This window comes from Monodelphis domestica, chromosome 1 (assembly GCF_027887165.1).
Source record: "Monodelphis domestica isolate mMonDom1 chromosome 1, mMonDom1.pri, whole genome shotgun sequence".
Classification (NCBI taxonomy): Eukaryota; Metazoa; Chordata; class Mammalia; order Didelphimorphia; family Didelphidae; genus Monodelphis; species Monodelphis domestica.
The window spans coordinates 477,349,781-477,365,021 of NC_077227.1; the positions used below are offsets into that span (position 1 = coordinate 477,349,781).

Genomic DNA, 15,241 nt, shown 5'->3' on the forward strand with positions numbered 1-15,241 from the left:
CCACACTGTGCCTGGCAGAACTGTGACTGTCTCCCCTTCACTGATTTTCATTGATGGTGCTTGAGAGTGGGGAGAAACAAGGGGGCAGTGTCTTTGTGCTTTATTGTGGACTCTGGGGTGGGATTCAGAACATTGGCCCCCAGATTACTGAAGTCATAGGCTTAGGAAGTCTGCTGATGTGGCTCCAAACCGCAGAAGCACTTTCTCTTTCAGTAGGGTGGCTGGGCATCACTTCCCCAGGAAACTCAGAGCCCAGAGCAAAAGTGGAACTGGCTGAGGGCAAGGGGGGAAGCAGTGTATGTGTGTACCCCAAGCTCTGTGTCAGAAACTCAAAAGAAACCTTTGCGGCCAGAACTCTCTGGGGCAGAAATGAAAGAATTTTAGAAATTTTCTAGCTGCAAGTAACCTTAGAGGTCATCTAATCCAACCCCCTTATTTACAGATGAAGAGTCTATATCATGGTGATATCCGGATCTCCGGTGACAGGGCTAGCTCAGAGGCAATGTGATGATTTGAACCCACATCTCCCCACATTGTCTGGTTGAGACCCTCAGTGGGTCTCGCATTGTCCCTCTTTTCCTTCCTTCTCCTCTAATCATTTCTCACCGCATCCCAAGCCTACATCTCAACTTCCAGTCTAAGCCCCATAGGACTCCTTCCAAAACTGAAATTAATTAGCAGGAAGTGCTTGTTTGTGGAATTTCTGTTACTGCTTCAAAGCGGCCTGTTTGTGGAAGGGAAGCGTTCTTTTCCCTTGTCCTTGAGGTATTCTAAGGGCTAACAGGATTCTGGGGGGATGTTTTAGGAAGAGGGCTCCCTCCTAACCTCTCCAATGTGCTCCTTCAGGGGCCAAAGAACTCTGCAGCCAGAGAGTGATGCCAGGGAAACCTGTGGGCAAAGTTAAGGGCAGGAAGAACTTCGGGGGGCCGTGTCCTTCCTGGCACCTCCAGGCCAGGGATGCTCAGGACAACAGGGAAGTGGGGACAGCAATCTCAAGGGGCCTCAGCATCTGGGTAGGGTGGTGAGATGTTAGCCCCATTTTTTATGCTTCCCTCCTTTTCTTATCCAAGAAGGAAAGCCAGTACAATCTCAGAGCAGGGGGGTAAATTCTGCATGTTGTTGTTTAGTCCTCTTTAGTTGTGTCCAACTCTTTGTGACTCCATTTGAGATTTTCTTGGCAAAGATACTGGAGTTTGGGGCAGCTAGATAGAGCTGCCAGGTTTGGAGATGGTTGGTCCTGGGTGACCCTGGGCAGGTCACTTAATCTCATTTGCCCAGCTCTTACCATTCTTCTACCTTGGAACTGATACTTAGTATTGATTCTAAGATAGAAGGTAAGACTGTTAAAAAAAAAGAGAGACTAAAAAAAGAGTTTGTCATTTCCTTCTCTAGCTCATTGTACAGATAAGGAAACTGAGACAAACAGGGTTAAATGATTTGTCCAGGGTCACAAAGCTACTCAGCATCGTCTTTCCAGGTTTCTCTGAAATCATTTTGTTTCTCACTTCTTATGTCACAATAGTTTTCTATTACAGTCATATACCACAAATTATTCAGTCATTTCCCAATTGATAGCCATCCCTTGAGTTTCCAATTATAAGAGTAAATTTAAAAGGAATAAATATCTTTCATTTTAGTTACCAAAAAAACCCTTCACAAACACAAGCTAGGAGAGGCATGGCTAGCCAGTAATTTGTCTGAAAAAGACCTGAAGGTCTCAGTGCACCAGAAACTCACTGTGAGTCAATAGCATAAGAGGGCAACCAAGGTAATGTAAACTTAAACCAAATGGAATTATAGCAACCAAATCAAGGTAGCTGCTCTTCTCTGCTTAGGTCTGATTATACCCGCCACGTGGTATTTAATTTTTGGATGCCACAAATTGAGAAGGGTATTAGTTCTCTGGAAAGTGTCACCTAAGAGGAAGGATTTGATTGACTGAAGGAAATGGGGATGTTAAACCTGGAGAAAAAGACAGGGGTTAGAGGTGATGGTAGACATGACTGAGGTTTTCAGGTATTTGGAGGCCTGCCACGTAGAGATGGGATTAGTCTTCTTTTGTTTGATCCTAGAGGGTAGATCTTGGAACTGTGGGTAGAAATTGCCAAGAGGCAGATTTAGGCTTGGATGTAAGGGAAAACATTCTAAGAATCAGAACTATCCAAGAATGGAATGATTTGTGCTAATAGATAGCTGGTTCTTCCCAGGGGTGTGCTGGTAATTGCTTAACAAGTTCTATTGTCCCTGGAGGGAGATGGCGGGAATGTACTCAGGAAATAATCTGCATTATTAGTGTTTTCTAGGTCACTTGCTTCAGTCTAAACAATCAACAAAATAATAAATCAGGTCTTGATTTGGAGCTTTGGCAGTGTTCTGAGATGTGAATGTTCACACTGAAAATTTAACGATCAGCCCAACTAGCAGGGCTGAGCTGGCTCCAGCACACCCCTGGCTCCTTCTTCCCGGAGGTCTTCCATCAGAAGCTGAGCAATCACTTGGGCATGTTGAAGTGGGAATTCTTATTTGGGCATCTGTTGGCCTTGATGACTTCTCGGGTCCTGACCTGCAAGTGAGCTTTAGTGAATCTGAACACCTCCGCTATCGTGATCCTGGATTTCAGCTCCTGCTGAGATACTAAATTTTAGGGACCTGCCAGGTACTTGGAGAGGCCACTGAAGCCCTCTAAGGGGCACACTTCAACAGCCAAAGACAGACCGACAGCTGATTTGTCCTTCAAAATCACCAGGGGAGAGGGCACCGGTCCCTAATGACCCCTGATCCTAGAGTCTGGCAGTCTTCTTTACTGATGAGTGCCTTCCAGTCTGTGTTCAGGCCCTGTGCCTACCCCCCACTCCATGGAGCTTTGAGCTGCCTTCACTCAGCCTTGGGGCATGTGAGGGGCCCTAAGCCAGGGGAAGGGGCTGCAGTCCCCTGGCAGAGGACAAACAGCTCTTTGAGGGAGGGCGGGAGAGGGAGAGCCCTGCCCTCCTCCAGGAATCCCAGCAGCCACACAGAGAGCTATTGAAGAACAGAGTCGGTCTGGCTGGCGTGGGAATGGAGGGGAGGAGTAAACTGGGGTGGGGAGGAGAGAGCTGAAAGCTTTTCCCAGCAGAGTTTTCCCTTTGTTCCCTCCTCCCCCCAAGATGGTGAAGAGCCTTAAAACCTTGTCATTATGAAAGAAATTGGGGGTTTGGCTTGGAGGAAAGACTTTAAGGGAGACACAATCATGGCCTTTAAGTATTTCAAGGCCTGTTTTATGGAAGACCGATGAGACTTGTTCTGTTTGGCCCCAGAAGGCAGAACTGGGGACCTGGGAAGAGAAGGGGGTGCCTTATAGAGAGATAGTTTGGGAGTCAATCTGAAGATGTTTCCAGCATTTGAGGCAGCTGCTTAAGGAGGGAGGAGCTCCCCAATACTGGAATGGTTCAAATAGAGTAAAGGGCTGTTGTAGAGGGGATTCAGCTGTTCAGAGTGGCCTCTTGAGGTCTCTTCCAAGGTGGAGAGCCCAAAGGGGATCCTTCTGACAAGACCCCCCCCCCAGGTGGTCTTAAGGCTTGGCAGGGTTTGAAGGCAGGGCAGTGGGGAGACACGTGTGGTTGTAGAGAGAGAAGGAGCCATGGTGTGAATAGTCAAGCTTCAAACCACTATTACTGGGGTTTGGAGGAAAGATGGTTACAAAGATGAGACAGAAGCCAAAGGAGAAATTACCCACTGAAAGAAATGAGGGGAAGGAATGGAGCTCAGAGAGAGGTTGCTTGGTATAGAAAGCCTGGGGGGGGGGGGGGGGCCTCGAGCAGCTCCCCGTGCTTTGGCTCCTCATCTGCTCAAGTCAAGTAGTGCTGATGTTTGTGGCCCATGCTCCTGTGTATAGGTGCTTAAAAATTATCTTTATTTTATTCCAATAACAAATTTACATATAAGTTTCCCAGAGTTACATGATTCATATTGCCTCCCTCCCCTCTTTCCTCCCCCATCCTGGAATGGACAAGCAATTCCACGTGGGTTATACATGTATTATCACTCAAAACATTGTATGGGTGCTTTGAGATCCTCAGGATTAGAAGCAGAAGGGGGTCTGTCCCTGGGACCTCATCTCTCTTGGGGTATCACGGGAGTGTATCTACCACGTTTGTCCTAAGGCGCTGGCGGTGCCTCTGCTTCAGCTGGGCGGGAGCCTGGCGTAGCCCCCTCTTCCTGGAGCTGTCAGAAGCGTATGCTGAAGCAATTACTTTGTACCCCTGGGAGCCCCAGCTTCCAGAAACAGCCCCATGGACAACAACAACAACAGGAACGGGCCCTGCCCCTAGCCTCGTGCACTACCCGATAGAGAAGGGCTGGGGCATGGGCAGCTCAAGTGTAGCAGTCCTGCTGTCTGCCATACTCCAGCCAGGTACTGGAGCAGTGGCACCCATCTTGAGGGCTGCAGTGGGCTATTTGTGTGCCAGCTGGTGGCTCAATGGGTGAAGGGGGCATTTGCCCAGGATGCCAGAGTATAAGTGCTGCTAAAAGTGACCTAGATACTAAACCCAGAAATTTACCTAGAAATTTAACTGCTAGAAATAAAAAGTGTTGTGATTATAATAACTTCTATTTGGGATTAAGCTTTAAAATTCATAACAAAATTATGGAATAATATGAGCATTATTATATCTGTTTTATGGATGAGAAAACTGGAGTCTAGAGAGTGAAAATGACTTGTGCAACAGCAATAACACTCACGATTCACATTTCTGTAAACTTTAAAGAATAAAACTCCTCTGAGTTAGAGGGCAAAAGAATTATCCCATTTTACAGATGGGATATCTGAGGCTTAGAGAGTTAAAGTTCATGGTACAATGGAAGGGTTCCTGGAGGTGGAGTCAAAGGACCTGGATTCATTTCCCACATCTGATTCTTACTAGTTTGACTATTTAACCTCCCTAAGGTTTCCTCATCTGTAAAATGAAGGGGCTGGACTAGATGGGCTGGGAGGCTCCCTCCAGCTCTATCGCCATGACCTCACAACTTGCCCAAGGTCACACCATTAGGAAGTGCTGATAAGAGCATCTCTGCCCATTTGACTGGATTAGGGATCAGAGTCTGACTGGGTCCCAGTTACATTGGTGATGCCATTTGGGGGACATTTGACCTTGTAAACCATCACACACACACACACACACACACACACACACACACACACACACACACACACACACTCTCTAATCTGTCCTTAGGTCCCAGGTTGTCCATTTTATCATCCTCTAGTGGTCCCCATCATGTGTGAGACGGGCATGATGTCCCCTGAACCGTCCAGCCCAGGCTACGACGGGGAATCTTCAGACACGTATCTCCAGGTTGATCGCTGGCAGAGACTGCGCACAGCTGTCCGGAGGCTGGAATTCTGGGAGAACTTTGATGCTGAACTTATTGGGAGTGGCTTCTTCTCCCAGGTCTACAAGGTAAGGCTCCAAGGAAAGGTCTGTCCTCTATGTAATGGGGGTAGAGGTGGGAGGGAAGGCAGCTAGGGAACTTAAATATGGACGGGGTAGTGTCCCCCTGTTCTTGGGTGTCCAGAGAAGAGTTATATTAAATTGTGTCCCAACTCCTCTTCCCTTCCCAACATGAATGAAGTAGAGTCAGGAGTAGGAATGGATCTATACAGTAGGGACTGCCCACCCGAAAATACAATTTCCCCCTAAAACTGCCCTTCCTGCTGACTTTTCTCTCTGTTAATGGCACCTCCTTCCAGTCTCCCTCCAGTTTCCCAGGCTCATAACCTTGGAGGTACCTTTGACTCTTATCTCTTTCTGCCTTCAAATTATTATTGCATGTATCCCCTTGTCTTCATTCTTTCAATACCCATTAAATGCTTCCTTTGAAGTTTTATCTCTTCTTGTCCAGACTTTAAGAATAATCTTCTAGCCTCCTAACTGGCCTTCCTTCCTGCCTTTGGTCTATTCCTTTTTCAAACTACTTCTTGCATTGCTATCTAAGCAATTTTCTTTGTTTTTCCTTTTTTTAAACCCTTACCTTCCATCTTGGATGGATGATTCCATCTTGGTTCCAAGGCAGAAGAGTGGTAAGGGCTAGGCAATGGGGGTCAAGTGACTTACCCAGGGTCACACAGCTGGGAGGCCAGATTTGAACTTAGGACCTCCTGTCTCTAGGCCTGGCTCTCCATCCACTGAGCCACCCAGCTGTCGCCCCCAAGCAATTTTCTTAATGAAATCCATTCAGATCCCTCTTCTACTCAGAAATCTTCAGTGACTTCTCCTTGGAGATTAAATTAGGTATAAACTCTGAATCCTGGTATTCAAGGTCATCCCACAACATGATCTCAACCCACCTGCCCAGACTCTCCTAAGCGAGGAGTTTAGAGTTAGAGTAGGAAGGGCCTTTGGAGGTCATCTCGTCCAGCCTTTCCATTTTAAAGATAAGGACCCTGAGACCCGAGAGAGTGAGTGACAAGGTCACGGGGAGCAAGTTGGAGAAGAGAGATTGGAACCACCTTTACACAGTCCACCTTCCAGTGTTCTCATGCGGCCATCTTCCATGTTGGGGGTTCTTAGAATTCAGATCCTTCTCCATTTGTCAAAGTCCTTCCCTTCAAGCCCCACAACCTCCCTCTGGGAATCCTTCCAGGTTCCACTCCTTCGCCTCTATCAATACCCAGGTAAAAGCGATCTCTTCCTCTTCACATTTTTCAAAGCACTTGCTCTCCCTTGTTCACAGTTCTTGGTGCACTTGGCCTTCCTTCATTAGGCTGGCTCTCCCTGAGAACAGGGCCTTGGTTGTCTCTTTGCAGTCTGGGCATTTAACACAGGACTTTGCTCTTAGGACAGGTTTAAGTATTTGCTAATGAACTGGCTATCTTGGCACTGTAGGGGAGTCTGGTGAGTAGGAGCTTGATCTAATCCCTTAGATACATGCTTCCTCTCACAGCCTCTAGTCGTCACATCTTCCCCTTACCCTCGTGGTGTGGTAGAGCACTGGGTCTGGTGTAAGGAAGACCTGAGTTCAAGTCCTGCCTGAGATACTTACTAGCTATGTAACTCTAGACAAGTCAGTTGACTGCTGTCTGCCTCAGTTTCTTCAACTGTAAAATGGGGATCATATCTGAAAGATGCTTAGTACAGTGCCTTTCATTTAGTTGGTGCATAATAAATACTTGTTCCATTCTGGAGAGCCTCCAGAATGGCTTTTCTCCCTCGGTAATAGCTTATGTCCCCTTGGAGGACTTCTCTGCCACTCTTATTTGGCTGATTTCTCTAGAGCAGAGCTTAACCTTTTGGTATGTTATGGTGGTCTACTGAAACCTATGTACCCTGCCTCAGAATAATGCTGTCATTCATTCACTGTGTCCTACTCTTTGCTTAGAGTTTTCTTGGCAGAGATACTAGTGGTTTGCTATTCCTTCTTCAGCTCATTTTACAGATGGGGAGAGTGAGGCAAACAGGGTTAAGTGACTTGCCCAGGGTCACATATCTAGTAAATATCTGAGGCCAGATTTAAACTTAGGTCTTCTTGGCTCCAGACTCAGTGCTTTTGTTATTTTATTTTATAATGAAAGGAAATGCTAAATTTCATTTAAAGGTGAGTGAAAACAAAGATGCCTGGTTTTCCCATCCCGGTTCTCCGGACCCTAAAATCCATCTGTGGATCCCTTTTGTGGGGAGACCTCAGCTTAAGAACCCCTGCTCTGAACTTCTCTAGCTCCCTGATTGGATTTCTTATCAGACTGAGCGGAGGGATCTGGGGACTTGATTTGATCTAGGGTTAGGGGAATAGTCCTGGCCAAAGACATGCCTATCAGGGTGAGCCTTGGGCATGAGCAGGTCTGTTCCACCTCCCCTGGCCTAGGCTCAGCTGAACTTGTATGTGGATTGTATGGTGCCTTTTGGGCTATGGGGAGGCTATACTTCAGCTGAGGAGCTGATGGGGGTGGTTTCTCCCTGAACTGAGGCTCTCAGCTCCCACCCACCTCCCTACAGAGCTCACCCCCTTCCTCATACTCTTACACACATCTCACAAGGAGATTTTCTTTTTAAAAAAATACTTACTTCCTGTCTTAGAATCAATACTGTGTATTGGTCCCAAGGCAGAAGAGTGGTAAGGGCTAGGCAGTGGGGGTTAAGTGACTTGCCCAGGGTCCAGAGAGGAAGTATTTGAGGTCAAATTTGAACCCAGGACATTCCATCCTTAGGCTTGGCTCTCCATCCATTGAGCCACCCAGGTGCCCCCAAGCAGTTGCTTCTTGAATGGGAATGTCTCCCTCCCTCATATACACCAGAGAGCTCAGGTGAGACTGGGCAGACACTCTCCTCCCGCCTCTTGAAGCTGTAGATACAGGGGTCCCTGGTGAGAATGACCCTACTGTGCTTTCCCCATAAGGATAATCCCTGGTCCCTGGACCCCTCCTTCTTCCCAGCCAATTCAGTTTTTCTGTTGTTCCCAACCCTCCATCCTACAGCTTCAGCTCCGCCATCACCATGGTAACCGTTGTAGCTCTTAGCCTCTCTGGGAGAGCAGCCCCCCCTCCCTTGGTATTTCCATCACGAAAGGGAGTCTGAACAAAGAATGAATCATCCCATCCGCACAGAGCCGACCTTCCATCTGCCCCCTCCCCATCCTGGAATGTGAGGGAAGAGCCTCCCCTGCTCACTGTCTACCTGGAGTTCTGATGTTCTGCCCCTCGGGGCGGGCCCAGGGGCTTGGAGATCTCAGCTAAATGGCCGAGGGTGCAGCTCAGGGAGATTTCTTCAGTCTTGGCGGCTCAGTCCTCAGAGGTGGATGGTGATCTGGGTTGTCCCCCGTTGGGGGTTCTCCCCTCCCAAATGATCGCCCTTCCGGCAAACTGCTTCCTTTTGACACCGACCCTTCTTGGGGGTCACACTTGATCTTCCCATCTTCCAAGGCTTCCCCATACAGAGGACCAAGAAGGTGACCAAAGGGTGGAAAGACCTCAGAGGAACTGGGCTACCGAGTCAGAGAAGAGATGCGGGCGGGAGTCTCACTTTGGATGGGGAGAGTGTCCCATCTGTAGTAGCACATGTCCCAGGGAGAGGAATGTGCTTCGAGGCTTCTGGCTCCTCTTTGGCACCCTGCCTTCCGCAGGCCAGCCTCTCCCACACGCCCCCTTTCTCATCCAGGCTCTGCTTGGAAGGCCCAGCCCCTCCGGCCTCTGCGCTGGGCCCAGGCTCCGTATCCCGAACTCTGACCCAGACCAAGTTGTGGCCTCCTGGCTCTAGAAATAGCTGAGGGGGGCTTCCTGCCTGTTGATGAGGTGCCATTAAAATAATAACAATAATAATAACAAAAGAAGAAGAATTTGGATAGAACTTTAAGGTTTTCAAAGCACTTTATTTTATCCTCACAACAACCCCACGGTGTGTGTGGAGGGGAATAGGTCTAATGATCACCCCATTTTACAGACGGGGAAGCAGACTGAGATTAAATGATTTATCCAGAGTCACCCAGCTGGTAAGTATCCAAGCTAAGATTTAAATTCAAGTCTCCCAGGCCTCAGGCTCATCCCCTGTGCGACCTCGGTGCCTTTATGGGTGGGGTGGATAGGACGCTGGACTGGAGATCTAGAAGAGCTGAGCTCACGGTCCACATCAGCCACGTAGCCCTATGAGCCTGGGCAAGGAAGGGAGCCCCCTGGTAGCCCCAGTTCCTCTAAGGTTTTTGGCCTTTTGACCTATGGCTCTCAAGTGGGGAAGACTTAGAAGACGGGAAGATGAGGTGTGAAAGTGGCCCCCAAGAAGCAGGGTCCAAGACAACAGGAATCAGTCAGTAGTTTGGGAGGGGAAAACCACTGCCAGGAGACAGGCATTGGCCGCCCCGTCTGGCACCGAGTCCATCCAGCAAGGCAACGCTGTCTGTGCCAGGCTCTCAAGTAACTGCAACCAAATATCTCAGCCTGAAGGGAACAGGGAGGAGCCCAGGGCCAACGTCAGGGAAAAGGAGAGTCTGAGACTCGGGAATGTACCCCTAGCAGCAACTCCTGCGTGGCCAAGCCTTCTGCTGCCTTGAGTCAAAGAAAGTGGAAGAGGACGAGTTCCAACCATTCTTCCCCCTCCCCCTTTGCTTCTCCTAAGAGGGAAGGCAGAAGATGCCCAGAGCCGCTAGTTCTCATTGCTAGTATGTGGTAACTGCCCAGGATAATCCTGCTGCTTTCTGGGCTTCCCATCCTTGAATGGGCTGAGACATCAGTCTATGCTGTCTCTTGGGTTTTCAGGTCGGAGGGAAGAACCAGGGGGGCCTGTGTGGCTCCCTGGGCCCATTCCTTAGAGCATGGAGTAAGCAGGGAGTTTCCGTCACGGAGATCCTGGGAAGGGAAGGCCAGCAAGAGGGCAGAGCAGAGAAAGGAAAAACCTGGGCCCAGATCAGCTCACAAGGTCCTGGCCCCCCAAAACGGTTGAGTAGCCGGGGCTTCTACTGAAGAATTTTTCAACCTATTCCATGTTGCAAACAGACTGGCAAAGCCTAGGGATTCATTCTCAGAACAATATTTTGCTTTTATTTTTTGAATAAAAAAAAATTTTAACCTTTACCTTCCATGTTAGTATCAGTTCTAAAACAAGAGAACAGCAGGGGCTGGGCAACTGGGGTTAAGTGACTTGCCCAGGGTCACACAGCTAGGAAGTGTCCGGGGTCCGATGTGAACCCAGACTAGGCGCTCTAACCACTGTGATACCTAGCTGCCCCTCAGAACAATGTTTTTAAACGAATCAAATAAAATGTGCAGGATTATAAAGGAAACCAATTATATTGAAATATAGTTATCAAAAATTTTTAAAAATCATGAACTCCAGCTTAACAGAAGCCCTCTCTCTAGAGCCAGGAGAGAGACCAGTGACTCACTCTCTTGTCAGAACTGCCAGTTATTTTCAGCGCTATCTAGTGCCCTCCTGACTACACATAAGGAATTTTCCAGGATGCTCTCTCTTCTCTCTAGGACCCAACCTGGAGCCCCACAAAGGGGAGTGTCTCTCCCCCTTTCTGAAGGTGAGGTTCCTTCTTAGTCATAGGCCAGTGTATGACTGGAGGGCCCCTTCCCCGGAGAGGGGCCCTCCGGGGGGCCGCTTCTGCGGGGGAGGCATCTCTTCCCTTCCGGACAAATAGCCCACACTCTCATCTTCCTCTTCTTTGATGCACTCGTCTTTAGTGACTCATAAGCGATGTGTCTCAGCAGCACTCGCTCCCCCCGGGCTTGCCGCCCCTACATTCACAGGCGACAAAACCACAGGAAGGGCCCCCCCTGAGACCCTGCCTCCATGACAGCGTGAGTGAGCCGAGGCGCAGATAAGCCGGGCGCTGAGCTCCGCTGGGTGCTCAGCTGTGAAACATTTCTGCAAGCTGAGCCGAGCCTGGGTGGGAAAGGGGGGCGGCAAGGGGGTGAAGTCATGGGGAAGAGACCAGAAAGGGAGCTCTGTATAGACCCGCACGTGTACACAAAGCATTTACTAGGTGTCTGGAAAAGACTTGGCCCTGGAACGTCAGGGGCATTCACAATGGAGTTTTAGGGGCCAAATAGGCACTCTGTTTGGCTCCCCCCCCACCCCATGCTCTCCCCAAGACTAGAAAGGGGCTTTGGTTGCTGGGACTCTTGGGGGCTCTTAGCCTGGGGGGGCCATCCATCCTCAGCAGAGGTCTTCTCCCAGTGTCCTTGGAGCTGCCAGTGATCACTTCTGAGCAAGCAACTCAGGTGTTTTTAACCTGGGGTCCATGGATTCCCCTAAAGAGTCCATAGATAGGAGGCAGCTAGGTGACTCAGTGGATTGCAAGCCAGGCCTAGAGACAGAAGATCCTGGGTTCAAATTTGTCCTTAGACACTTCCCAGCTGTGTGACCCTGGGCAAGTCACTTAACCCCCAATGCCTAACCCTTACCACTCTTGTGCCTTGGAGCCAATACACCGTATTGATTCTAAGAAGGAAGTTAAAAGTAAAAAAAAAAAGAAGTGGGGAGGGGACAGCTAGGTGGCTCAGTGGATTTCAAGCCAGGCTTAGAGAGGGGAGGCCCCAGATTCAAATCTGACCTCAGACACTTCCTAGCTGGGTAACCCTGGGAAAGTCACTTAACCCCCATTGCCTACCCCCTACCACTCTTCTTTCTGCCTTTGACCCAATATATAGGATTGATTCTAAAACTAAAGGTAAGAGTTTTTTAAAAATAGTCTATGAATAGATTTCAGGAGCTGTGTGAACTTGTATGGGAAAAAAATGACATCTTTGTTTTCACTAGCTTTTAACTAAAATCTAGTATTTCTTTCAATTGATTAAAAAGATTCTGAGAAAGAGCTCATTGGCTTCACCAGGCCGCCAAGGATGGCCGATGACACAAAAAAGATTATGAACTCCTGCTCCAGTTCTGGGGACAGCTAGGTAGTTCAGTGGGTTGAGAGCCAGGCCTAGAGATGAGAGGTCCTGGGTTCAAATTTGGCCTCAGACACTTCCTAGCTGTGCAATCCTGGGCAAGTCACTTCACCCCAGCTGCCTAGTCCTTACTGTTGTTTTGCCTTGGAACAGAGACAGAATCAATTCTAAGACAAAGGTAAGAGTTTAAAAAAATTGAGTTAAAAAAAATAAGAATCCCTGCTCCTCCCCAACCCAACACCATGCCACCCTGTTGAAATTCCTTCCTTTCTTCAAGCTTCACCTAAGGTGCTCCCTCCATGGTCCTTCAGGTGAACATGATCTCCACCTTCTCAAATTTTCCATACCACTTCCTTGACAACAATTCCATTCAACCAGTATTTATAGAGCAGCACCTGCCATGATCCAGGAATTATGCGGAATCCCAGGGATGCAGACACAAAACAGAAAATGATTCTTCCCTGCAAGGAGCTTGGGGTCCCCCAGGGGTGATGGTGATGGTGGGAGTAATCACTTTACATAGAAAAAATGTTACGTGTTGTCCTTGTGGTTCAGTGGTTTCTCTTGGGTCTGACTCTTGGTGTCTCCATTTGGGATTTTCTTGGCAAAGTTACTGGAGTGGTTGGCCATTCCCTTCTCCAGCTCATTTGACAGATGAGGAAACTGAGGCAAATGGGGTTAATAATTTTATTAGCTAATTCAATAGAAGACCATTTGAAGATGGGGAAAGGGAGAGGAACAAGCCTCTATGTAGTACCTGCTGCGTTCCAGGCACTGAGCTGAGCACTTCACAAATAGTATCCTATGGAGGATCCAAGAAAGGTTCTCATTGGAGGAGTCCCCTGAACTGAACGACGATAGTTTAGGATTGTATTGTAAGAGAGGGGAGAGAGAGGGGGAGGAGAGCATTCCAGGTAGGTGCAAAGATGGAGCGCTGAGCTTGGGAAAGGGCACAGGGAGCCTCCAGTATATGAAGGGGAATAATAAGCCTGGAAAGATATGCTGGAGCCAGCCAGGCTCTGAAGGGCTTTACTTTTTAGGGTAAATTTTTAGAGCTTTTAATTTAGAACTTATTTTTATACCTTGTTTTGACAGCAATTCTTTTCCAATAATATGAGGCACATCTTCTTCTCCCCCATCTAAAGCGCCTTCCTTGTAACAAAGAATGCAACAAAAAACCCAAAGCCACACAGTTCTATGGAATTAACCAGCACATCAACCAAAAGCGGCTTTATACCAAGTGTTGTACATTCATAGCTTCTCACCTCTGCAAAGGATGGTGGGAGGGATATTCTCCAGTCTCTTCACCAGAGCCAGACTTGGTCATTATAATATGTGAAGGGCTTTCCTTGCCAAACTAGGCAGCCCAGCTGATAAGCATGCAGGGCCTGGGGTCAGGAAGGCCAGAGTTCAAATCCAAACTCTGATACTTACTGAGTGACCCTGGGCAAGTCACTGTCAACCTCAGTTTTCTCCTCTTAACATGAACTGGAGAACAACATGGCAAACCACTTCCATATCTTTGTCAAGGAAACCTGGAAGGAGTCAGGAAGAGTGACATGGCTGAAAAACAACTTGGCAACAACACAAAAGAATTGTCAGACTTAGAGTTTGTATTTTATCCTAGCAGCAACAGGAAATCTCTGAAAATCCTTGAGCACAGAATGGACCTGTTCTTTAGGAAGATTCTGTGGACTGCAATGTGGAGGATGGGGGCTGAGGCAGTGAGGAGAGAGAATGGAATCGGGGAGAGCGATTGAGAGATTTTTGGTGTAATCTTGGCCTGAGATGAAGAAGTTATGAAACTCAGGTGGTGGTTATGGGAGTGGAGGGAAGAATATAGAAATAAGAGATTTTGTGGAAAGAAAATACAGTGGTACCTTGACACACGAGTTTAATTAGCTCCATGGCCAAGCTCATAACTCAGTTTATTCATGTGTCAAATTGAATTCCCCCACTTAAATGAATGGTAATTCAATTAATCTGTTCCAGCCCCCCCAAAATGACATGATTTTTTTGTTCTATATGCTTTTAAATATGAAAATGTGCTTTATCAATAAATAAGCATATTTATTGATAATAGGAAAGAATGTAGAGAAATAAACTTGCTTGTGAAATGTTATTTACCTTCAAGGTCAGGTAAAGATGCTGGCCGAAAAGGTTTTCATTTCATGAGCTATCAATTAACATAGCTTACTAACATAACATGATAATATGTGAAACAAGTTTCGTCACACAGCTCCAACGTACGACCTGTTAAAACTTTTTCTGGGTGTGTCTTTTCCAATAAACTGTTTAATTTTTTCCCAAATCCTCAACATTTCCTTAATCTCACTTGTACTGATTACCTCATCCATCTTGGGCTCCTCCCCACTAATTTCCTACAAAACCTTCCTATACTGCTGCTGCTATAACTCCTTCAATTCCTCCATCATCAGGAGCCATGGTTAAAAGTTAAGAAATTTGCCAAAAAACTGATAATAAAGACAAAAATAAAGAAGAAAGCAAAAGCAATTCAATACAGATGCTCACACGGCCAGATAAACACTGAACTAAATGGGACAGTTTCATGTAACTTGTGAAACAGAACATGTGGCAGGCTATTTAGTGGAGGGTGGGCAAAAGCTTGTGATTCAAATATCTGCTCTTGACTTAAAGCAAAACGTCCCCATCATGTCTACTTGTATCTCAAATTGCTCGTGACTTGAGGCACTCGTGTATCAAGGCACCACTGTAGTCATTATTCATTGATTGTCTGAGGGGAGTGAGAGAGAGTGAAGGTTTTCAGGGACCATTCTGAAGTTGCGATCATCAATTCCTGGAATGATAATGATATCTTCAGCAGAAAGGGGAAGTTCAGAAGTTGGAGGAGGAGCAGCAGAA

The 15,241-nt window shown here is 47.5% G+C and overlaps 1 protein-coding gene across 3 annotated transcripts in view; it reads left to right on the top strand.

The window, feature by feature from the left end:
• Positions 1 to 15,241, top strand: part of LOC100022811 (dual specificity testis-specific protein kinase 1-like) — a 42,014-nt gene that overhangs the window by 6,809 nt on the left and 19,964 nt on the right. For 2 of the 3 annotated variants that reach the window (XM_007475424.2, XM_007475425.2), the window contains one exon: positions 5,245 to 5,438. In XM_007475424.2, the coding sequence (XP_007475486.1) occupies positions 5,256 to 5,438 (183 nt within the window). In that variant the 5' untranslated portion in view covers positions 5,245 to 5,255. Of the gene's footprint in view, positions 1 to 5,213; positions 5,439 to 15,241 lie in introns of all 3 variants that reach the window. The other variant, XM_007475427.2, reaches the window with a different exon arrangement.